Below are 20,827 nucleotides of genomic sequence, written 5' to 3' on the forward strand. Positions count from 1 at the left end.
TAAGCTGTCGGTGTAGCTCTTGCTTTTGTTTTACTGAGGAAATGTGGTTGAGGTCTAATGCAGTGCATGATGCGTTCTTTCTTACCGAAGCTGCCTTCATTGTAGGGGTCAATAATATCTGTTGATTAATGTTAAGAATAAGTACCTATCAAAAAAAAAAAAACTTTAGCCTGTCACTTTAACAAACAGATATTGAACAGAGATATTGAATTAAACAGCAAAAGGATACATTTGACGTTACGTGCGTCCACTGGGAAGGCATTCATCTGGTTAATCTGTACATGAGGATATAACTGGAAATTAAAAGTCACAATAATGAAGCGTAAATATGTAAACACAAGCATGAATATGGTCTTTGCTTGTATGTATTTGCAAATACTAGCTGAAGGAAAGACTAGGTGAATAGAGTAAAACAGAGCAAATAAATAAACGTGAAGATGAAAGGGCTGGTGGAAAAAATAGAAGAGTGTTATGACAGAAGATAAATGCTCTGAAGCTGAAATAGGATCTTTATGAAAACATATTATGTAACTGATTGAAACAGCACAGTTAAAAGGGGACGAGGAAGTTAAATTATTGCCCATACTGACAGCAGGTAGAAGTCATATTGCTGCGTGTATCTGGTAGCTGCAGATTAATTTAGTGAACTCACCGCTTTGATGGCTTGGCTTTGATCCACCTTCCCCTTCGCTCCCTTTCCACCTTTGGTCTCCTTTTTGTTGTCACTTTCAACTGCCACAAACAGGAAGCAGAATTAATATGAACACGTCTCCGTCAGATAGATTACACAGCATTCAGACTGCTGTCTGCTAAGTCAGTGACATTTATTAGTGAATACAGGACTGTTTGTAAAGTTTCCTCATGACTAAAATATCCTCAGCAGTTTAAAACAGACACTATTAACTCAGCATATAATACATTAATTTAACAATAAAAAGGATACAGTTACACATTTAAGGTTTAATGCCCAAACTTTTTCAGAGGGCCACATTTAGAAATATAAAAGGATGACAGTGATGCTTGTAGGGTAAGCTGTGCTAAGTAACTGATTTTGATAATACAGTAGAAAATAGCGTACGCTACATTTATGGTTTATATATACAATATGGACAAAGGTGTTTGGCTGCCTGATCATTACACCAACAGGGACTGTAACGACATGTACTTGGATATGTTGTTGGCCCCTCATTTTCCAGCCATAACAGCCTCTAGTTTTCTTGGAAACCTTTCCACAAGATTTGAATTTCCTTGGCATGGGACTTTGTGATGTGAGGCTGGCTATGGAAACCCATTCCATGAATCTCTTGCTGCACAGTTTTTTGTGCTTTTATGCACCATGTGCCTTAGCAGTCCTTAACCCTGCTCTTTGATTCTATGTGTTTGCTTCCACTTTCTAACAATACAACCTACAACTGACTTTGGAACATCCAGAATGGATTAAAATTTATGAACCACCATCTTATTGCAAATGTGGCAGCTATCATAGTACCACACTGTTAAATAAGAATATTGGGGCGAAGGTTGAGTGTTGGGGGACCTCATACCAGAGTCTGCTAATAAATAAAATCATCATTTTGAAATTGCATTTTAGATTTACTTGGCTTGTCTTTATGAGATATAAAAAATTGGTTTGATGATCCGAGACATTTAAGTGTGATAAATATGCAAAAAAAAAATCAGTAATCAGGAAGAGGGCAAATACTTTGTCACGGCACTGTATTTACAATTTACGATGTCCAAATGGAATTTCTCATCCCTAAATGTTTGTTAATGAAATTAACACAGAAGCATTGCCTACAAAATATTCAGCCACAAGCTTCATGTTCTAATACATTTAACCACAAAAGAGGCCACTTTAAAGAGAATATTAGGTTGTGTAATTTTTTTGCAAATGACAAGTTCTGATTTGCACAAACTGAAACGACAACATTCGTTGTGTTAATAAACATTATGTGCTTGTGTGTAACACTGTAAATCACTAACTTTATGTAAAAGGACCAACAGGCCTCCAAATATAAATTCTGATGATTCTGGTGTAGCTTAACAGGATGAATGCTTTATCATTGAGCAACTCTCAGACTCCAGAATCAGATGTTCATACAAAGGCAAATATTTCCCACCTGAAGGCAGTCTTTTTATAGTCTGTGCTAATTTGTCCTGTGCATACTTCATGCAAAGCAGTGCACAGAATAACAAATAGCCCTTTCAAAAGTGCTTTCAGGCACTTTATCTTCCTGACACAATGGTAAACTGTAGATGTCAAAATTATGCTAATGACGGTCCACAGAAAAAAACTTTTTCTTCTGGTCTCATCATCATAGTGTGTTTTTGATCCAGACATGGAAAGGCTATTTAGGAAATACATGTTCCTGTAGTCTCCTGTCTGTGGCATATGCAAGTGTCAAATGGCACGCACACACATGTACACTAGTTAAACAGTAACCTTTAAAGGTTCATTTATGTTATGCAAATGATTCAACCTTTAAAAAGGTAAAGACGTCTGCAGCCTTCAGTGTTCATTCTAACCCCTTTTTCCTTTCTCTCCAAAATAATTATGTGTGAAGTTCAGCCCAAGGATGGAGGTGACACTAAAAACATTGCTTTGCTTTTTATTTTAAGAAGGTCAGTGTACCTGAGAGGCTAGAGAGGGGCATTATGTGGATGGTGATGTTAATTTCACAGTTTTTATTGCTTTAAACCGCAATAACCGCTTCTGTTCCTTTTATGTTGCACTCATCTTAATCAGAGTGTAACACTGAAAAATTCTGTTTCCTGCTCCAAAACTGAGAGGGAGTGATGAAGACGACACAAAGTAACATTACAACTGCCACCTGGAGTTATGCAAGGTTTACAAATGCAAGACAGTGAAAGTAAAGAGGTGGACCATGACTGAGTGCTGGGTGGTTATTGACCTTGTTTATAAAGTTTAAAGACCCTTATAAATTGAAATTCAAAGTTTTTGTCTTAACACACTTGATTTGTTGGAATAAGGTTGCTGTAAACATGTGAAAACCCTGAGATCAACATGTGAATGAATTCTGTATTTAGACCGTTGGGAAGTTTTTCACCTCTTTTGTGGCTGGGTTTAATTTGGGCGGAGTAAATATGTGGGCTGGTGGCATCACCAGCCCACATATAGCGCTTTGTGGGGTGCTGTCAACAAGAATGTCTTGGGACAAATAATCAAAGCAGTCCATCTAAAAAAGGTTCTGTTTTTTAACAGGCCAGCCTGCTATTAAAATGAACACATTTCCCAAGATGAAGCACTAGTACGCATTCAAAAACTCTTTCTACTCAATTTCCTTGCAATAAAGCATTACTCAGCAAGGTAAACTTACACCAACTGTATCTGTACACTGCTGCCAACCTTCTCTTTCTTGGATTTTCCCTATAAACTAAGAGTTTCTTTGCATCAATTACATTTCATAGGTTTTGCTGCCACAACTGTCATTGCTAAAGTTGACTCTGGTGCTAAGGCTGCTCCCCCTTCAGCTTTGACATCCAATCACTGCTGGTTGATTTAAAACATCACTGGATTTAATAACACATGCTGACAGTGTATACAGAGAGGTTTTCCCAAAGGTGAGAGACTTAATCAGTTGTGTGAACCCATTTGACTTGAATGTAACAAACAATTGTGGCTTCAGAGTTCCTAAAGCTTAAAGTTTTCTCTTCTCCTAAAATGTAAACTCGTTCCTGTAGGGGTCTGTCTCCAACACCATCAGCGTGAATCTTCAACATCTCTGAAAGTGGGCTGTGTAATGCTGTTCAGTCTGAATTACTCCAGCAGGCACAGCAGAATGGCCACAGTTAATGGACATCCATTTTAGTAAAGCAGGCCTCTGTGTTCACGGATGTCCGCATGAACTTCTGCATGCCAGCAGGATGTGAAATGACCTTTTTCTCCTGAACAAATTCCATTTCTACGCTTGGCTGCCTGCAGTCGAAACCAAGGCTTTAAGATGCTTTCACAAGGGTAAGCCATTATTTACTGAAATATGATGAGGAATTATTTGAGGCAAACATCCACTGTTCATTCTGTAGAAAAACCCACTCTGTTACAACTGCATGAGCTCATTTCTCACTGCAAGAAGCCTGATGTTTCTCATGAAATTTTGTCTGACTGCAGATGAGCCACATTAAAAAGAAACTCGTAGGTTTTCTTTAATGATGAGTCCCATCTTTCTTTATAGCTGTAGATGCTTACTGCCAGTTAGCCTCGGTTTTTGTCATGTGTAGATAAACACAGGTATTGCTGCAATATTATACCTTGTTTTTGCATATCTTGCATATTACGTGACTCCAACAGATTTCTGAAAAAAATCTAAAAACAAAATCTGTCTCTCAGAAAATCTTCAGAGGGTGACTGGATGAATGTTCTGTCTGTCACATTCATGACGAGCTATCAGAGTGACAAATGACGTAGTGTGCATGTGCTACTCTTGTGCAGGCCATCGCTGCCTTAGATGGTGAATGACAGAGATGAAGATTGATGCCAAGGCCGCTCAGGAGACGTGCAAAAACAACTTCTGTGCCAAGACAAGCTTTTGGTGCGACTCTTTGCACTTGTTTTAAAAGGAAATGTGGTCCAGTTCCAATTAAACTGCTGCTATAGCTACATCAGAGGTAATGGCTGCCATGGCAGCAGCCCCTGGATACACAGAAAAATCGTAACAATCACATACCCAAAACAGAGCAAGGGAAGAGCAAAAACATCTTGTCTGTCACAAAAAGCTTTCAGTGTTGCCCTCTGTGTTTGTTTTATGAATGAAACATTCAGTTCTGACTGAACTGCCGCTGTGGCTAAGTCTGAGCTAATCACTCCAAGAGCAGCCATTGTATACAAGCATTCACACAAGTAGCCCTTTCCCTTTAACTAACTCCATGCCATGCCTGACAGGTTGGCAGAAGAGTGAAAACTCCTCTCACAACATGAACAGCTTTGAGGGTTGTTTTTACTCTACAGAAACATGGTCCAGTTCTAGTCAAACAGACTCAAAGCTAAAGCTATATCCAAAGGTTATCACCGCAGTGGAAGCAGCCATTACTGATGGCTTTCAGAACAACTCTGTATGTATGGATCTGAAAGTAGGGTCACTCAGTCAGTCACATACAGACCCATGTGTAGGGCCAACCTCAGCAAACAGCCAAAAAGTTCATGTGCAATAGTGGAAATCATCCTTTGAGAGTGAGTTAGCTATCCTCTGTAACAATCTCTTATGCAGAGATGCTGAGAAGGCGGTGACCTGAAAATCAGCTGTTTACATCATTCCACAATCTGGCACCATGACACCAAAGAAAAAGGAAAAACTGATTCAGTGAAAGCACAGTCATTATGGTTCCATCTAGGGCTGTCACAATATCAGATTTTCACTTCATGGTTATCGTGGGCAAAAAATGTCACGATAACAATATTATCACAATAAAAATCAATAAAAATGTAAATAATAATGGGACAATTAATCAAATTTGTCTTTAACTTTATCTATGTTGTGTTCCCTCTTTTGGCAGATGAATTACACTCAAAATACCTGTCTAAGGAGGTACTGCAGCTGTTGTGTCATTGCGAAGGGTCATATTTCTTAATGCAGAAATATTAATAGTAAGGTTTTTATTTATTCTGTAGCATGTGCTTTTAAGCTTTTCAAAGTAAAAAAAAAAACAAACATCTGATTTGGGTTTTTTCAGTTTGGTAACAAGAATGAAATTTCCATGTTGTGATCAGCAGGGTCAATCTGTTTATCAAAATCCAAGATATTTCAGTAATCAGAGATAATGTACTTTCACCAGAGGTAAAGATTCAGGGCTTTTGAGTAAACATTAGGGGCATAGACCCCCACAAGCCACCCCATGGCTCCACCTCTGACTGATAAACTTATCCACCACACAGGATTTACATTGTCATAATGCCAAAAACAGTGTCAGAAACGTAGGGTTATAAACACTTTAGGAAATAATCTATTACAGACATATTTCAAGAGCACCTGCAGCAGTTTTTAACCAGAATTATCCTGTTAGCTCTACTAAAAGAACTGAGTTAGATGGCTGTGTTGGGATCAGGTCTGAATTTAATTTTTGCACTAAAACTGTTTAAGTTAGTAAACAGGGCACAGTCTCATTTCTTTAAATGTGCACAGAAGCTTTAACACTCCTCATAGCGCTACAGACAGTATAAGTGTCTCCACTGCTCTGATGCACATCATGACGCACAGGAAGGGACACTGGCACAGAGATTCTGAGCCAACATTCTGTTATTTGAGGGGAAATTCCTCCTATCCATAAAAATTGGCCTCTTTTCATCAAGCGTTTAATTTACAGACAAGGACAGGAACAGAGAGGCAAACAGAGTAAACACGAACTCTCAGAGACAGCTGACGGAGTGCTGCGCTCTTTGGCACTTGCGAACAATGATCAGGAAAATAATTCTACCTATGGCTTAAAAAAGGATGTAGTCTATAAATATCACCCTGATGTTACTCTTATTAATATTGCCCAGTTAACTGGTCCAGGCTGCCAGCTGCCGATGCTTTTGGAGTGTTGTAGCTGACGAGACGAGACTTTTTTTTCATGCTTCATTCAGTGAGAAAACTTGGTTTAGAACAGTGAAAAAACCTTATCTGTCAAGGGCAGTGCTTGAGTGAACACAATATTATAATTTCTTAACCTGAAAGCAGCTTCTGTCATTCTGTGCATTACATGGATGGTCAGACTTTAGGAGGAATTGGACACGCATGTTGTGAGTTAAGGTGAGAGAGAGGGATGGCACACACCGCACCAGCAGGTGTTAATGATCAGGAAATCAGGGGGAATGGGCAGGTAGGGTGTTAGCTGTCCGACGCAGGTCTCTATCTCTACATCCTGTCTGTTAAGAGCTGTGTGAACGAGGAAAAAGAAAACTTGTTTTCTCTAAAAATCTTGGTGGGCTCACAGTGTGCGTATGCCGGGGGTGCACATGGAGAGAGAGAGGGAGAGAGAGAGAGAGAGAGCTGAAGTGAGGCTGGACGGTTTCAGAACGAGGGGCGCAAAGGTTAGAGGAGAGCAGGAGTTGAAGATCTGTTACATTGATGGGCTTATTGAAATGTTCAGGGCTCGTGATGGCGCTGGAGTGGCACTGGATCATTTACACGATATTATCATATGCACATTTTTAACACGGTATTGAAATTTTATATCTAATACAACGGTTATCGTCAATACTGGTATACCGCGACAGCCCTAGTTCCATCGATGTGAAAGCAGTTTTCTAAAAAAATACAGATGCTGTTGAGCCTTTTTACACATGGCTTAACAGTTAGCTCCAAAGTTCAGTTTTAAATCAATGATGATCCAAAGGTATTTATAGGATTGCACATGCTCAATGGTCTGACCTTTAATTAAAGTGACCTCATTTGAGTTTCCTCTCTAAAATCCATCAGCAAATCTTTTGTTTTAGATAACTTAAGCTGGAGGTAAAACTCATCCCACCACTGAACAAAGTGATTACACAGGAAAATCTAGGGAGTAATTTTTCCAGAGTAAAAAGTATTTTACCCAAAAATAGTAAAATTGACTCTTTATTGAGTATATTTATTACCAGCCACCACACCACGAGAGTTGGAGTAAAAATACAGAGTAAATTCTGCTGGAGTAAAACTTTAACCACACCCACTTAAGTTCCAGCTCAGCTGGGGTCACTCATGGTCCTAGCTGCAGCTTGTTAGGTGTCCAAACTGCAGCTTGTTAGGTGTCCTAGCTGCAGCTCGTTAGGTGTCCTAGCTGCAGCTTGTTAGGTGTCCTAGCTGCAGCTTGTTAGGTGTCCAAACTGCAGCTCATTAGGTGTCCTAGCTGCAGCTCAGTAGGTGTCCTAGCTGCAGCTCGTTAGGTGTCCTAGCTGCAGCTCGTTAGGTGTCCAAACTGCAGCTATTCCTTGGCAATCAAAATCTCCTCACCTGGTGATGAACCTTCAGACACCTTTGTACTACAGCTTCTACTAAGGTAACTCCTCTTCAACCTTTCGATAATCTAGTGATTTTTCAGTGAAATGATTTTTTTTTTGCCTTGTCTAACTCCATTTGTCCTCTTTTTTTTTTTTTTTTGCAGTGTCTCCGTCTCTCTGCCAGTGCTATTTCCAACCACCAGCCAGTACACTCACCATAATTTGCACTTTTGTTGTCAAATAAACTTCTTTAACTTTACCACCTTGTCTCCTGCTCTGCGAGAGTTCTTGTCATAAGTTCATTACAATTGTTTTTGTATTATTCTGTATATTAGAACACTGTCTAATATGTATAGGCAAAAACATATTTTGTTATGCCATTTATAGGTGGAAAGGCAGAATTATCTATTAAGAGGAAAATGTAGCTCTATATAAAGAGGAAGATCAGTCTATTTAGAGTAAGATACAGTACTACATAATCATTACCCAATTCTATATGGAGCAGAAAATGTTCCGTAATGAGTAGAAACATTTCTATAATGAATGAAAAACAGTCCTAAAACGACTAAATACAACACTGTATTGAGAAAAAACAGCTCTATAATATTTAAACTATGATCTGAATTACTCTGTAGTGAGTACAATTGCCTTAGACTTGTTTTTATTTTGTTCATTGTGGAGTACATAATCTTGATTTAGAGATAAATAAAAACACTTTTTTAGAGTAAAAACAACTCTAAAAAGATTACTCTGCAAGCAGAGTGAATATTACTCCAAATAGACTGGGACCAAGTGTTATATTTTTCAGAGTAAAATTTTACTCAATTTGAGTAAAATTTACTCAGGTAAATTTACTGTGTAGTGACTGGGCAGTGGTCATACACATCATATGGTAAGGCATGTAATGACTTTTTTTTTTAAATGCCTGTCAGTCTTTCTTATATGCACTGTTGTACAGTTCACAACCTCCTGCCATTATGAGAACACTTTTCATAGTAATAACAGTCAAAGAGAAGGTAACCCTGTGATTAACTGGCGACCAGTCCACAGTGTGCCCTGCCTCTCGCCCATTGACAGCTAGGAGGGGTTCCAGCCTCCCGTGACCATGAAAGGGATAAGCGGTGTAGAAAATGGATGGATGGACAGAAAAGAGAAGGTAACCGAACTTGAGAAATGTCACCTGTAAAAGGTTTGCTCTTTTAGTAGGAAATCTCATCCCTTTACTTAACCTCTAATTGCTTACACTTCCAAACTTGGCAACTGGTGGACTGCTATCTGACTACATGTTAGCTGACCTAAATATATGCATGCACGGAGAACAGAAAAGAGTTGAAATTCATACTATCAGGGCCCTTACCCTTCTCCAGGAAGCATGGATAACCTGCTGAACCCTACTTATGACAGGGATTGGGGAATGCACTTATTTCCCATGAACAAGGAATTCCAAGCAAGGGCTGGTAATAAGCTTTCTGCTCTTTGACCACACACTTTGCTGCTACTACAACTGACCAAACTTATCCCTGTAGCCCTTGGTGACTGTCACTACGCCTGTCAGGAACGACATCATGATGAGTATGGAGTTTTCAACAATAAAAGTTGGTAGCATTCTGAAGGAAATATCAGAATTTCTGAGAAAAATGTTTGAGTACTCTTATAATAATAACAACAACAATAATAAACGTATTTATAAAGTGCTTTCAAAGTGCTGTAGATAGACTTAAAAGAATATAAGTAAAAAAACAATTAATCGTTGAGTAAAACGCGACCTGTGAGTGGATTGCTATTACACTGATATCATAGTTGCAATAATGGGTTGTCCTCTTCAGCATATATTCCTTTTTGGTCAACTTCTAGAATTCTGATGTTAGACAATGCATCGTGGTATTATTCAACAATCTTACATTAAGGTCAGTATCTCTATCTGTTGTGGCTTTTGAGGCATCTTATACTCTCAGAATTTTTTGGAGCATTCAGTATCTTTAAACTTAATCTAGGGAATTTTTGGACATTATCTGTCATTGTTTTGGGTTGTTGCCATGAACAAACATTTGCATAAAGAAGGGTATTTAAATCTTGAGGAATATTCCTGTTTGGCACATTAAAAACTGATACAAATGGTGCGATTAATTTGAGGATTCATCACAAGTTAACTATGAAAGTTATGAGATTAATCATGATTAAAATGTTTGATTTATTGACAGCCCTAAAATATTACTGTTATACATTTTGTTACTTAAAGATGTGTTGCCAGGCTTTTATATAAACTCAGAGTGGCTCAGCTATAACCCACTTTCTTTGAATGGCTACTCTACTTCCTTTTTATTGCTGAGATTTGTTTACAGGTGGGTATTTAGGCAGTTAATATTCATGTAATGAAGATTTAGGATGTCGTATTAAATTTATCTTCAGTGAAGTCTGAAACTACTGAAAACTCTGCAGGAAAATCAACAGTATGGAAGTGTTTTGATTCAGTCATTGATGCAGGTAAAATGAAACTAGATCTAGGAAGACTGCAGACAGCTGAGTGACATGAACACCAAAGCAGCAGCTGAGAAGAGAATGGTCTTATGCTGAGTAGAAAGCTACAACGGACTTCAAAGACAGGTAAAATATAACTGCCAGGGTTGGTCACAGCCCTAGTGGAGCACTCAGAAGAGAAAAAAACTTGACTATCTGGAGGGTGTCAAAGCTGTACCAAGGTGTAACACACAACTTGACTAAAAGGTGTTTTTCAAAAAGGCGTTTGGATAGACTGGGATAGTATCATTATGCAAGATGTCACAGGATTTAAGCTCAAGTTCAGAGTAATTTTAATTGAGGTTTGCATGACTAGCTTAGTGTGATTTGCATTGACCAGCATGAATTTCAGTGAATGCATAGACTGAATGAAAAGAGCCTTGTGTGAAAACTCTGCTTCCATTTTGGTGTGAAAACACCAAAACATTTGCATGTTCATGGGAATGAATAGAAAATATGACACATTCCTAGTAAACATGTTTCTAAATGTGCCTGCATGAGTATCTCTGGTACCTTTCTGCGGTTCTTCTCTGGTCAGACGACTGTGGAGAAGCTGCAGGGAAAAGTCTCGGGACACAGAAGCAAGGCCGACCTCCTGCAGGATGGACAAGGCTTCGAGCGGCAACTCCAGCAACTTTCTGTCTGCCAGTAACACCACATACTGCCCTGGTTCGGCTGGAGAGTTCAAACACACAAGAAAGCTTACAAATATTCCATTACAGTTGACTCTACAACAACCTTAGAGAAAGTTATCTCCACATTTAAAGCCTACAATGTCTACTAGGAGCAGTATGACTGCTCAAACTGCTTCTTTAAAACAGTTTAGAGGCACACTAATCCTCACGGCTTCATATTGTGTGTTTAAATCAACGTATATCACATATAAAGCTACAACAGGGGCCTGAGGGGGATGAGCAGCAGCCCGCTGAATAGAAACCTGCTGATGGGATGCCATTAAACAGATAGGAATCACAGCGGAAGTTGGAATAGTGGTTCATGTGATACACTATAAAGATAACCATGAAGCCCTCAGGGGTGCCACAGACGATTACACTCACATCCAACACTTGCCTTTACCTGCACGCTCCTTCTCTTCTTTATCTTTGGTTTTGGTCGTCTCAGGGACAGAGAGTGATGCAGCCCGGGGCCTGAGAGACAGAAGGACAGGCTAAAGTCAGTAGATTACCTAATGTCTGACAAGTCCAAGAGTGGAATAAGATAGTGTAAGACGTAATGAAATAAAAACTAAAATGTGATTTTTTTGATGGTGGAAGTTAAAAGGAAAAATCCTGACAGACAATTCTCTACTGGTTTGCCTCCCATGGATAAATGTACTGATGATCGCAGTAAAATCTTTATATGACACTAAAGAAAACCTCTCCCCAAGGCTTTGTAAAGTAAATGAAACATGTAAAGATAGAGCTGTTGCAATAACCGAAACATTACAATACAGGGTTATTGAAAAATCAGCCACAGGAGATAACAAATGCTGTGTTCATTTTTTTTAAGAGGCAGTTCCCTTCTTATTTTATCCTTCAGTGTGTATTGAGTGTTAAATAAATCCATTGTGAAATAGGAATGGAGAGGGTAGTACCAGTCTCTCAGGGTTTCAGTCTGTGATTTTTTTATGAGGAACCACTGTCATCTTTATCGGTTATGAGATCAAATGTAAATGTCATAACTAATGTAAAAGCAAAATTAAGGATGTGCAAAATCCAGAACCAGCATTTTTATGATGTAGTAATGTTAATAGTTATTACAAAATTCAAGAGCTCACCTATCATATTTCTATGTATGTAACTTAAACTAACTGTAGAAAACATGGATATAGTGTCATTTTGAAGCTCAGTGATGTTGGTCACCACATTAAAAATGCTGACTCCATCTAACCTTTAATAATTTCAGAAGCAGACATAAAGCTGAAGCTTGGAGGCGTCTTAAGACCCCTGACAAACAGCTACAATGAACCCACATACACTATATGGACAAAAGTTTGGCCACACCTGCTAGTTATTGAAATCAGGTGTTTCAATCACAATCATAAAATCAAACACCTATGTAGTCTCCATTTGCAAACATTTGTAATATTCCATAGCTGAAGAGTTCTGAGCTTCCAATGGCATTGATGTAAGCACAAAAGCTATGCAGCAGGAACTTAAACCATAATGTGTTCTGTGGAGTGATTAATCACGCTTCTCCGTTTGGCAGTCAGATGGGCCAGTCTGGGTTTGGCAGATAAGATCAGGGACAGGGCTGTTTTTCAGGGTTTAAAGGGATGTTTCAACATTTTGGCAAATTCGCCCATTGCCATAATTCCTATAGTCTTAGTAATAGGTTCGTTAGCTTTAGTTGTTGGTGCAAGCTATTTTTAGATCGGTGCTGCCGAGTTCGGACCTGCTGTGCCAACTCAATGTAAGCAGACGGTATTCCGGCTTTCCCTCATCAAACTCATCAAATACACAATCCAACAACTCCAAAACGCTCTCGTGGACATGTTGTGACCTGTACATTCACCACGCTATGAAATAATCATGGAACATTACGAGACAGAGATGTTTTAAAGCTAAATCCAAAGCCGGAACTACACTCCAGACATGGATGCTGCACTGTGTCACTCCGCCCAGTGGTTTACTCAAGAAATAGTTCAGAGTATTTGCTTCATGTGTCGTAATGTTACATAATTACACGTTATTATTTCATAGCGTGGTGAATGTGCAGGTCACAACTTGTCCAGGAGAGCGTTTTGGAGTTGTTGGATTGGGTATTTGATAAGTATCATGAGGGAAAGCCAGAATACCGTCTGCTTACATTGAGTTGGCAGAGTAGGTCTGAACTCGGCAGCACTGATCTAAAAATAGCTTGCAACGACAACTAAAGGTAACGAACCTATTACTAAGACTATAGGAATTATGGCAATGGGCGAATTTGCCAAAATGTTGAAGTATCCCTTTAAGCTAGGCCCTTTATCTACACTGATAGCCAGTCTTACTGCTTTAGCATACCAAGACGTTTTTTTTAGACAATGCTGTGCCTCCAACTTTGTAGCAACAGTTTAGGGAAGGCCCTTTTCTATTCCAGCATGACTGTGCCCCAGTGGACAAAGCAAGGACTATAAAGACATGGTTTGATGAGCTTGGAGTGGAAGAACTTGACTGGTCTGCACAGACCCTTGGCATCAACCCCATCAAGCACCTTTGGGACGAACTGGAACAGAGATTGCATGCCAGGCCTCCTTGTGCAACATCAGTGCCTGACCTCACAAATGCTCTACTGAATGGGCATAAATTCCCACAGAAACACTCCAAAATGTTATGAAAAGCCTTCCAAGAAGAGTGGGGGCTGTTAGAGCTGCAAAAGGGGGGCCAACTCCATATTAAAGTAAATGTGTTTGCAATGTAATTACAGTCCCTGTCAGTGTAATGGTCAGGTGTCCGAATACTTTTGTCCATACAGTGTACCAGTCAACAACACCCTAATTACGTAACTATGATATTGATATTGATAATATGATATTGATAATGAAAATGGAAAACTAAGAAGATTGTCGTGTAAACAAGGCCTGAGTGACCATCCCGACCCTCAACCAATCTGTTAACCTTCCCTTCTGCTGGTAAGAGATTGTCCAACTGAGATTTTAAGGGTTTTACCTTAGCATCAAATTAAATTAAATTAAATTTTTTCAACCAGGCTAAACATGCTTATTGTAAAGTTGGGCATTTTAACATGGCACCTTATGGGAATGCCTTTGATTGTGCAGTCAGCATATTGTGGACACTTAAGGAACTGCAGTTATTTGCACTTCTGCATCAACACCAGTATCTATGGCTCAGCAGGTAGAGTTGGTTGTGTCGTTGCCTCGGCTCCTACAGTCACATGTTAACGTGTCCTTGGGCAAGACACTTAACCCTAAAGTCCCAGTGGAATTTGGGGTTAAGTGCACTACTGTGTTGGTGGCGTGTGAATGTACATAGATTTGTATGATGGCCACGACTGATGGCCACTTTCCACAGCAATCTTGTCCATCAGTGTGTAAATATGGAGTGAGTGACTGAATGAGTGAGTGTGACCTAAAGTGTAAAAGCACTTATAGTAGTCAGATGACTAGAAAAATGTATTAAAGCTTAAGTTCATTTACCATTATCTTCATTTTTCTAGTTGCTGCTTTGGAATAACTTGGGTTCTTTCATGCTGATTACCTATTAGTGTATTTGTCTTGTTTTAAAGATTATTCTTTTGCATTCTATGCAGTTGTTGTACAAGAGGAAAGTGCATAGTGTTGGAAACAGGGAGAGAGTGGGGAGTGAGCCTGTTGTAAAGTGCCAGAGGCCAGAATGGATCCCTGGCTGCCTGCTTCCACTAAAGTCTCTATACAAGGGGCACAACAGATAACTGTAGGTCTATCTGTTGCCCCTCATCTGCATCTTCTAAAGGGGATGTATCATGAAAAAATGTTTTGTTTTTTTAGTATTTATGTACATACGTATATCTGGGTTTCCAGGATATCTACTGATCTACAAAATGTGATATAAGCCAACCCAGGCCTTTGCTCATGGTCCTCATGTGTCTTACAATACAAATTCTGACGGTCTGTTTGAGTCTGCACTACCCATGAAATTGTAATTGTGGTCATTATAATAACACTTGCCCCTCACCTGTTATCTCTACCCATTGACCTCCACTCCCAGCCACAGAAGCATAGAGCTGTACTTGGGTCAGCCCAAGTACAGCTTATTTGCTTTAAAAGGGAAGCAAAACACAACAGTGTCTGAGAAGGGCTGTTTTAAGTTGATTTATGCAGGGTCAACAACCTCCTCTAATGCTTGATCCATATATAAATATATATACATATTTAAAAGGGCTGAGCATATTGTTTATGCATGACACAATACTAAAATTTAATCAAATCAATCAAAATTATATATATATATATATATATATATATATATATATATATATATATATTTTTTTTTTTTTTTTTTTTGTTTTTACCAAAGCACTGCACAGGCATTTCATTTGGACCATAGGGGCCTGTGTTAAAGGTGGATAGGGTAAGGGGTATGATTTGTCACCTTCGAAGCAACAATATGTTCAATAATGGCATAAAGGCAAAGCTTTTTAGGTACGATTTTAATAGAGTCAGGATAAACTGAGTTTTTTAAATGTAAAAAACAAAAGAAAAACAAATCCTTAATCCTTGCAAGGTTACAATTTTGTAATATACTTCTCTGTGAAAATCAAGATGAAAACAGTAAATATTTTACCTGAAGCAAGAGAAGTCAAACTGACTGAGAAGAGGCTTCAAATATTCTTCCATATCTTGTACAATTTCTCTGAAGTGGGGTGTCAATATTTCGTCTGCTGTGGGTTCCTGTCAGTCAGAATGAGAAAGCAAAGATGTTTCAGTGGCTGTTTTTAATGGCCTCTGTTTACTGTTGTGCAAACGTGTTCTTTAGCTGCACGATGCTTGAATGTGAAACTGGGCTGTCCCACGACTCCTTAGTGAGCGAGCAGACTCATAAAATGGTAATAAATGCAGCTGAATGAACTTATTTATGAGGATTGCTGTAGATAATGTTAATAGAGTGATAGCAGACGTACACAAGGAGAAACCTGATGCTCCTCAGAAACATGCAGCACATCCTCAGCAGTGTGCCAAGTCTGTCGGCAGGTCTCCTTGAAGAAAGCGAGTCTGCTCTCCTGGCCAAAGGCCCGAGTCCGCTCCCTGAGAGCCAGCAGAGCCTGCGGGCAGACAGAAACTTTGGCCACCCTGGAGCATGTCAGTGTACCTGCAATACAACAGAATTGACACACAATCAGACATGCACACTCACAGACACTCACAGGCCTGTAATTGGTCCCTGTGAGCACATCGCCCTCTCCTCCCTCTGTAAGATCTCCAGCTCTCCTTTTCTTTCTCATCATGTTTTTTCCACACAGTCATTGTCCTAACTTTTTGCCAGCAAGTCAAGAGTCCTTTTTCCCATAATACCTATAGCTTCTTGTGTCAGACGAGTCCCAAGAGGAGTCATGTGACAGAGTACGTTAATGCTCTGTGAGGACTTGTGACAGCAGCTGTTCCCTGCTAGGCCAGTCACGAAGGTTGAAAAGTGAAAAATCAGCTGATTTGTTTTACATGATGCCCTTTCACCCTCTGCACATCAATGTTAAAACTAAATATTAAATATGTCCTCATTTTAATGCTGACAATATTGTGAAATGCAGCATCACATGACATGTGGAGGGAATAAAAGGCAGCATCATAACTTAAAATTATGCAATCTTTCATCAAAGTTAAGAGTCAGCCCATTCCTTTTGTGTTGTTTGCATCAGTGTAAAAATGTATAAGCTTCAAACCTGCAGCTTGTGTGGTCTTTCCCTTTTGATTTGGAGTTTCAGCTGGCTCATAGAAAGCTCCATAAAGTTCTGAACTGAAATGAAAGAAGAAAAACACTCAAAAAACCCTGCTACACTAAACAATACCGTATACTGTACAAAGGTATTTGATCTATGAGCCCTCTAGTGGCAGCTCTAGCACACTGCAGGTTCCTTCTGCACCAGTTATGAATTCAATTTACAGCTAATGTGTCTTGTGTGACCTGCGGTCATCAACTCATGTACCACAATAGAGTAAAATGAAGGAATTTATAAGGCAGCAGAGCAAGCGAGTAAAAAGAGAAAGAAAAAACTGACATACCCATCTTCAGAGTGCTGAAGTAGCAAGATCTTCAGATTTGCTGGAAGCTCTACAAGGATGTTTAAGTGGCTGGGATTGATGCTGAGGTGGCTGAAGGTCTGCAAACCATTTCAAAACTACATATTAAACAGCACATTATAAAATTAGGATTGAATTGAAATAATTTTCAAAAGCAAAAAAAGGGAGAAGACAGGTCTGGAAATTTGATTCAGAAGATGAAAATCTCAGGAAAGGTACAACCAGACAACATGTTATCCAAGCCACTGATAGAGATGCACAATATCATTAGCACAGTGTAGACAGATGTTGTGATAGCTTATACAAGTTAATTATTTGTACATTTCTGCTACTATTTATGGCACATATATCAGCTGTTGGCAGAAAGTGTGCATGCACTGTAATGCTGGACCTTTTAGGTGTAAACTACAGGTAGTTTAGTTTTTTGCACATAAGAGGGTGCGTTTTTGTATTATTTCAAGCTCATTTTCAATATTGTCTCAGGGAAACACCCTTTAAACATACTGTTAAATTAGGATGCATTGTAGGAGGGATTTTCTATATGTATTTAGATATGATAGCTGAAGATGGATAGGAAATATTGGAAGAGAAACTGGACAGCCATGCACCTAACAGCATCAAGACCAGGAATAGATCCTGCAACCATTGCATTGAGGACTGTAGTCTCTGTACTTGGGCGTCTGCTCTACTTACTGAGCTAAATTGGCACCCAGGAAAATTAAACTAATCAATTATTAATTAAATTATTATATGATTATTTCTTAGACTTTTTGCCTTTAGCAGCTGAAGAGAGAAATGATGTACAGTATGGGGAGAGATAATTGGGGAAGACGTGGGACCCGGAATCAATCTCACAACTAGTAAATTGAAGACTCTAGCCTCTATGGGTGCCTGCTCTACCAATCGATCTTAATTGGCACCCAGGAGAATTACTTGTAAAAGTGAATTGTAAAAGCCATTTAAAAATTAGGGGTGTGATGGGGCATAAGTTTAGTACTTTATGAAGCTCACTGTCTGTCAACAGGCGCTCATAGTGCTGTTGGTAGTTCTCAAAAAGGCCCATGAAGCTTGGTCTGACTGTCACAGTTAAAAAAAAACACATTATGTATCTACTGTAAGATAAGATATTCCTTTATTAGTCACACAAGGGGAAATTTGCATGTTAAAGGTCACATATTTTATCCCTTTAGACAAGTTTATATGGGTCTCAGAGGTCCCCAAAACATGCCTGTGAAGTTTGTTTCTGAAAAAACACTCCAGTAATGGATTTTTGCATGTCTAGAGACCCCTCAGGTTCAGCCCTGCTCGGAACGAGCCGTTTCTGTGTCTGTGGATTTAAACTTCAATGAGCTGCTTGACTCCACCCCTCTCAGGAAATGGATGCGGCTTCAGGGATGTGGCTCTACTGATCCTCCTCTCAGCTGGCAGCTGAGAAGAGGAGAGGAGGGGAGAGCAGAACTTTCTTAATAGCGGGGAGGGCCAACCAAACCTGGGGGTGGTGCTAACTCCCCACATGACATCATGAAGGGAAAAATCTGAGAACGGCATGTTTGTTTAAGCACACATTTTCTGAAAGGTGGAGAAAGAGAGGAGGGAGGGATTGGATTTTTCTGACTCTTGGGGGGATTGTGAACAGGCCAGGGTCGCATATTTTTGTTAGAAAAGCCTGAAAAAGTGTATTTTGCATACTATGTGACCTTTAATGTACATATAATCCCAAGAAATCACACTCATATTTTCATTATTGAATGTCTATATTGAAAAAAGAATACATCTATCATTTTTTGTTCAATTAAAGGTAGTTTGTTCTGTTTTATGTCTAATCCCAGTGACATAGAGGCTTTACTAAACTTTAAAAATAGAAGGATTGGCCAATTCCAAGTCTGCCATCAGGCAAATTCATCTTGTATGGCTACAGTCTGGAAGGACTGGCTAGGTCTGAAAATGAACTTGACGAATCAGCGTGATTTGAGAACAAGGTGGTAGCTTTGGGTGGGGTTTTATTACTGTTTGTACTGGAAGCAATAGCTGCTGCTGGTGTAGCATTCAGCTCGGCTGTAGCTACAGTAGCAGTTTTAATAGAACTGTGCCACACTTCTTTATTAAAAGATTCCTGTTGGCAAGATGTTTTTGTACTTCTCCCTACTAGTGTTAGCATAAGTTTTATCCACCAACAAGCTGTTTTCTAAACTATGACAGCGTCTGCCTTTCAAATTTTTGAAAAGCCCTGTCCTTCCCAAATGCTCTGTAGAGGTTTCCAAGATAAATGTGAAACATATCAAGTACAATGGATATATGAAACAGTCTTTATAATGTGTCAGGTAAAGGCTGTAAAGGACACAAGGTGAGTACAGACATTTAGCCTAATATTTGCTAAACCAGTTTGGGAATACTGGCATAATTAGTATATGAGCATAAATCTATTGTGCATCGCTACCTTCTGGAGTTACTTTAAAACTTAAATTCTTTTCTAAAAAGGACCACAAATGGCAAAACAGCCACTGATAACGACGTTTTCATTACTTTGGTGATTTGAACTCATTGAAAGAGATTAAGCAAGATCAGGCCAAAAAAAGCACAAAACACACTATCAGAAATCACAAAAACTTAATAATGATGATAAGTTTCTGGTTAAAGAAAATTGAACTATAAATCATCATGTTGAATATCAGGTAAGTTAAATTTTGTTAATAATTAGGCAGTTATTATGGCTTTTTAATGGGGAATAAACTCTTTGGCCTTTTATGGGACAGCCTCTGGGTAAAACCTGGATGTTTTCTGCTCACAATCATCCCTCACAGCAGACACTGTACATATTTGTGCGCATGAAAACTTGCTGTGTATTTACAGCACTAATACTCCCCTTGATTTTGTAAACCTGCATTACATTCAGAGCAAAGGCCAACGCAGCACAAATACAGTGTCCCCCATCAAGGGAGTTTAGCGAGCTCGGTGTGACAGCCTCCATAAATCATGAGTGGGGGGGTTTGGACCCAGTACCTTGGAGAGGCTGTTCAGGGAGTCCTCCACTCCCTTCAGCATGCTGCTGGGCCTCTCCTCCTGAGAGAGGAGCAGTTTCCTGTGAAGGCTGAGCAGAGCAGAGAGCTGGGACTCGCTTGTGCCAGAGCAAGCTGAACTCAGGACGTCGGCCATCGTTGCAACAGTGCAGCAGCTCTGGGAATACAACACAAGATAGATAAAGCAGATTATGGTAATCACGGGATAATAGTAGATGATGATAACTTCAAGGATACTATAAGGAGAGAGAGGAGAGAGGACGATATGTGGGTGTAGATGCAAGAGCTTGTGTCATACTCTGAGCCACCTGCATGGTATCCTGGATACAGATGGTGTGTTTTATGTGTTTTACTTTGTGTTTTGGAGCCTCTAAATTTCACATGTGGATAAGTCAGAGCAACATACCTGAAACAAGGCAAGGTACTGGCCTGCCACTGCAAAGTCAGACTGGCCGTGACACTCCAGCATGTTCAAAGAAGCTTCAGACAGGATGGAGGAGTTCAACTTGTGTTGGAGACACAGACTGGTTGCCTTACTTGAAGCCTGATGGGCCTGTAGCAACAGCTGCTGGGCTCTCAGCCTTTTCTGCAATTACAAAGATATCAAAGACTCAGAAGCTCAAAATGATTAAGGTGATTAATATTGACATTCACTATAAAATTCAG

General features: G+C 39.5%; 1 protein-coding gene across 1 annotated transcript in view; it reads right to left on the bottom strand.

Moving 5' to 3' along the window:
* The window catches only part of LOC121511202 (cilia- and flagella-associated protein 46), a 157,200-nt gene that overhangs the window by 11,086 nt on the left and 125,287 nt on the right, over positions 1-20,827 (bottom strand). Inside the window, 11 exon segments of the mRNA XM_041789801.1 lie at positions 85-118; positions 230-275; positions 653-732; positions 10,946-11,107; positions 11,498-11,580; positions 15,694-15,800; positions 16,031-16,218; positions 16,787-16,860; positions 17,127-17,224; positions 20,145-20,318; positions 20,568-20,771. Coding sequence (XP_041645735.1) covers positions 85-118; positions 230-275; positions 653-732; positions 10,946-11,107; positions 11,498-11,580; positions 15,694-15,800; positions 16,031-16,218; positions 16,787-16,860; positions 17,127-17,224; positions 20,145-20,318; positions 20,568-20,771 — 1,250 coding nt within the window.

This window comes from Cheilinus undulatus, linkage group 6 (assembly GCF_018320785.1).
Source record: "Cheilinus undulatus linkage group 6, ASM1832078v1, whole genome shotgun sequence".
Lineage (NCBI taxonomy): Eukaryota > Metazoa > Chordata > Actinopteri > Labriformes > Labridae > Cheilinus > Cheilinus undulatus.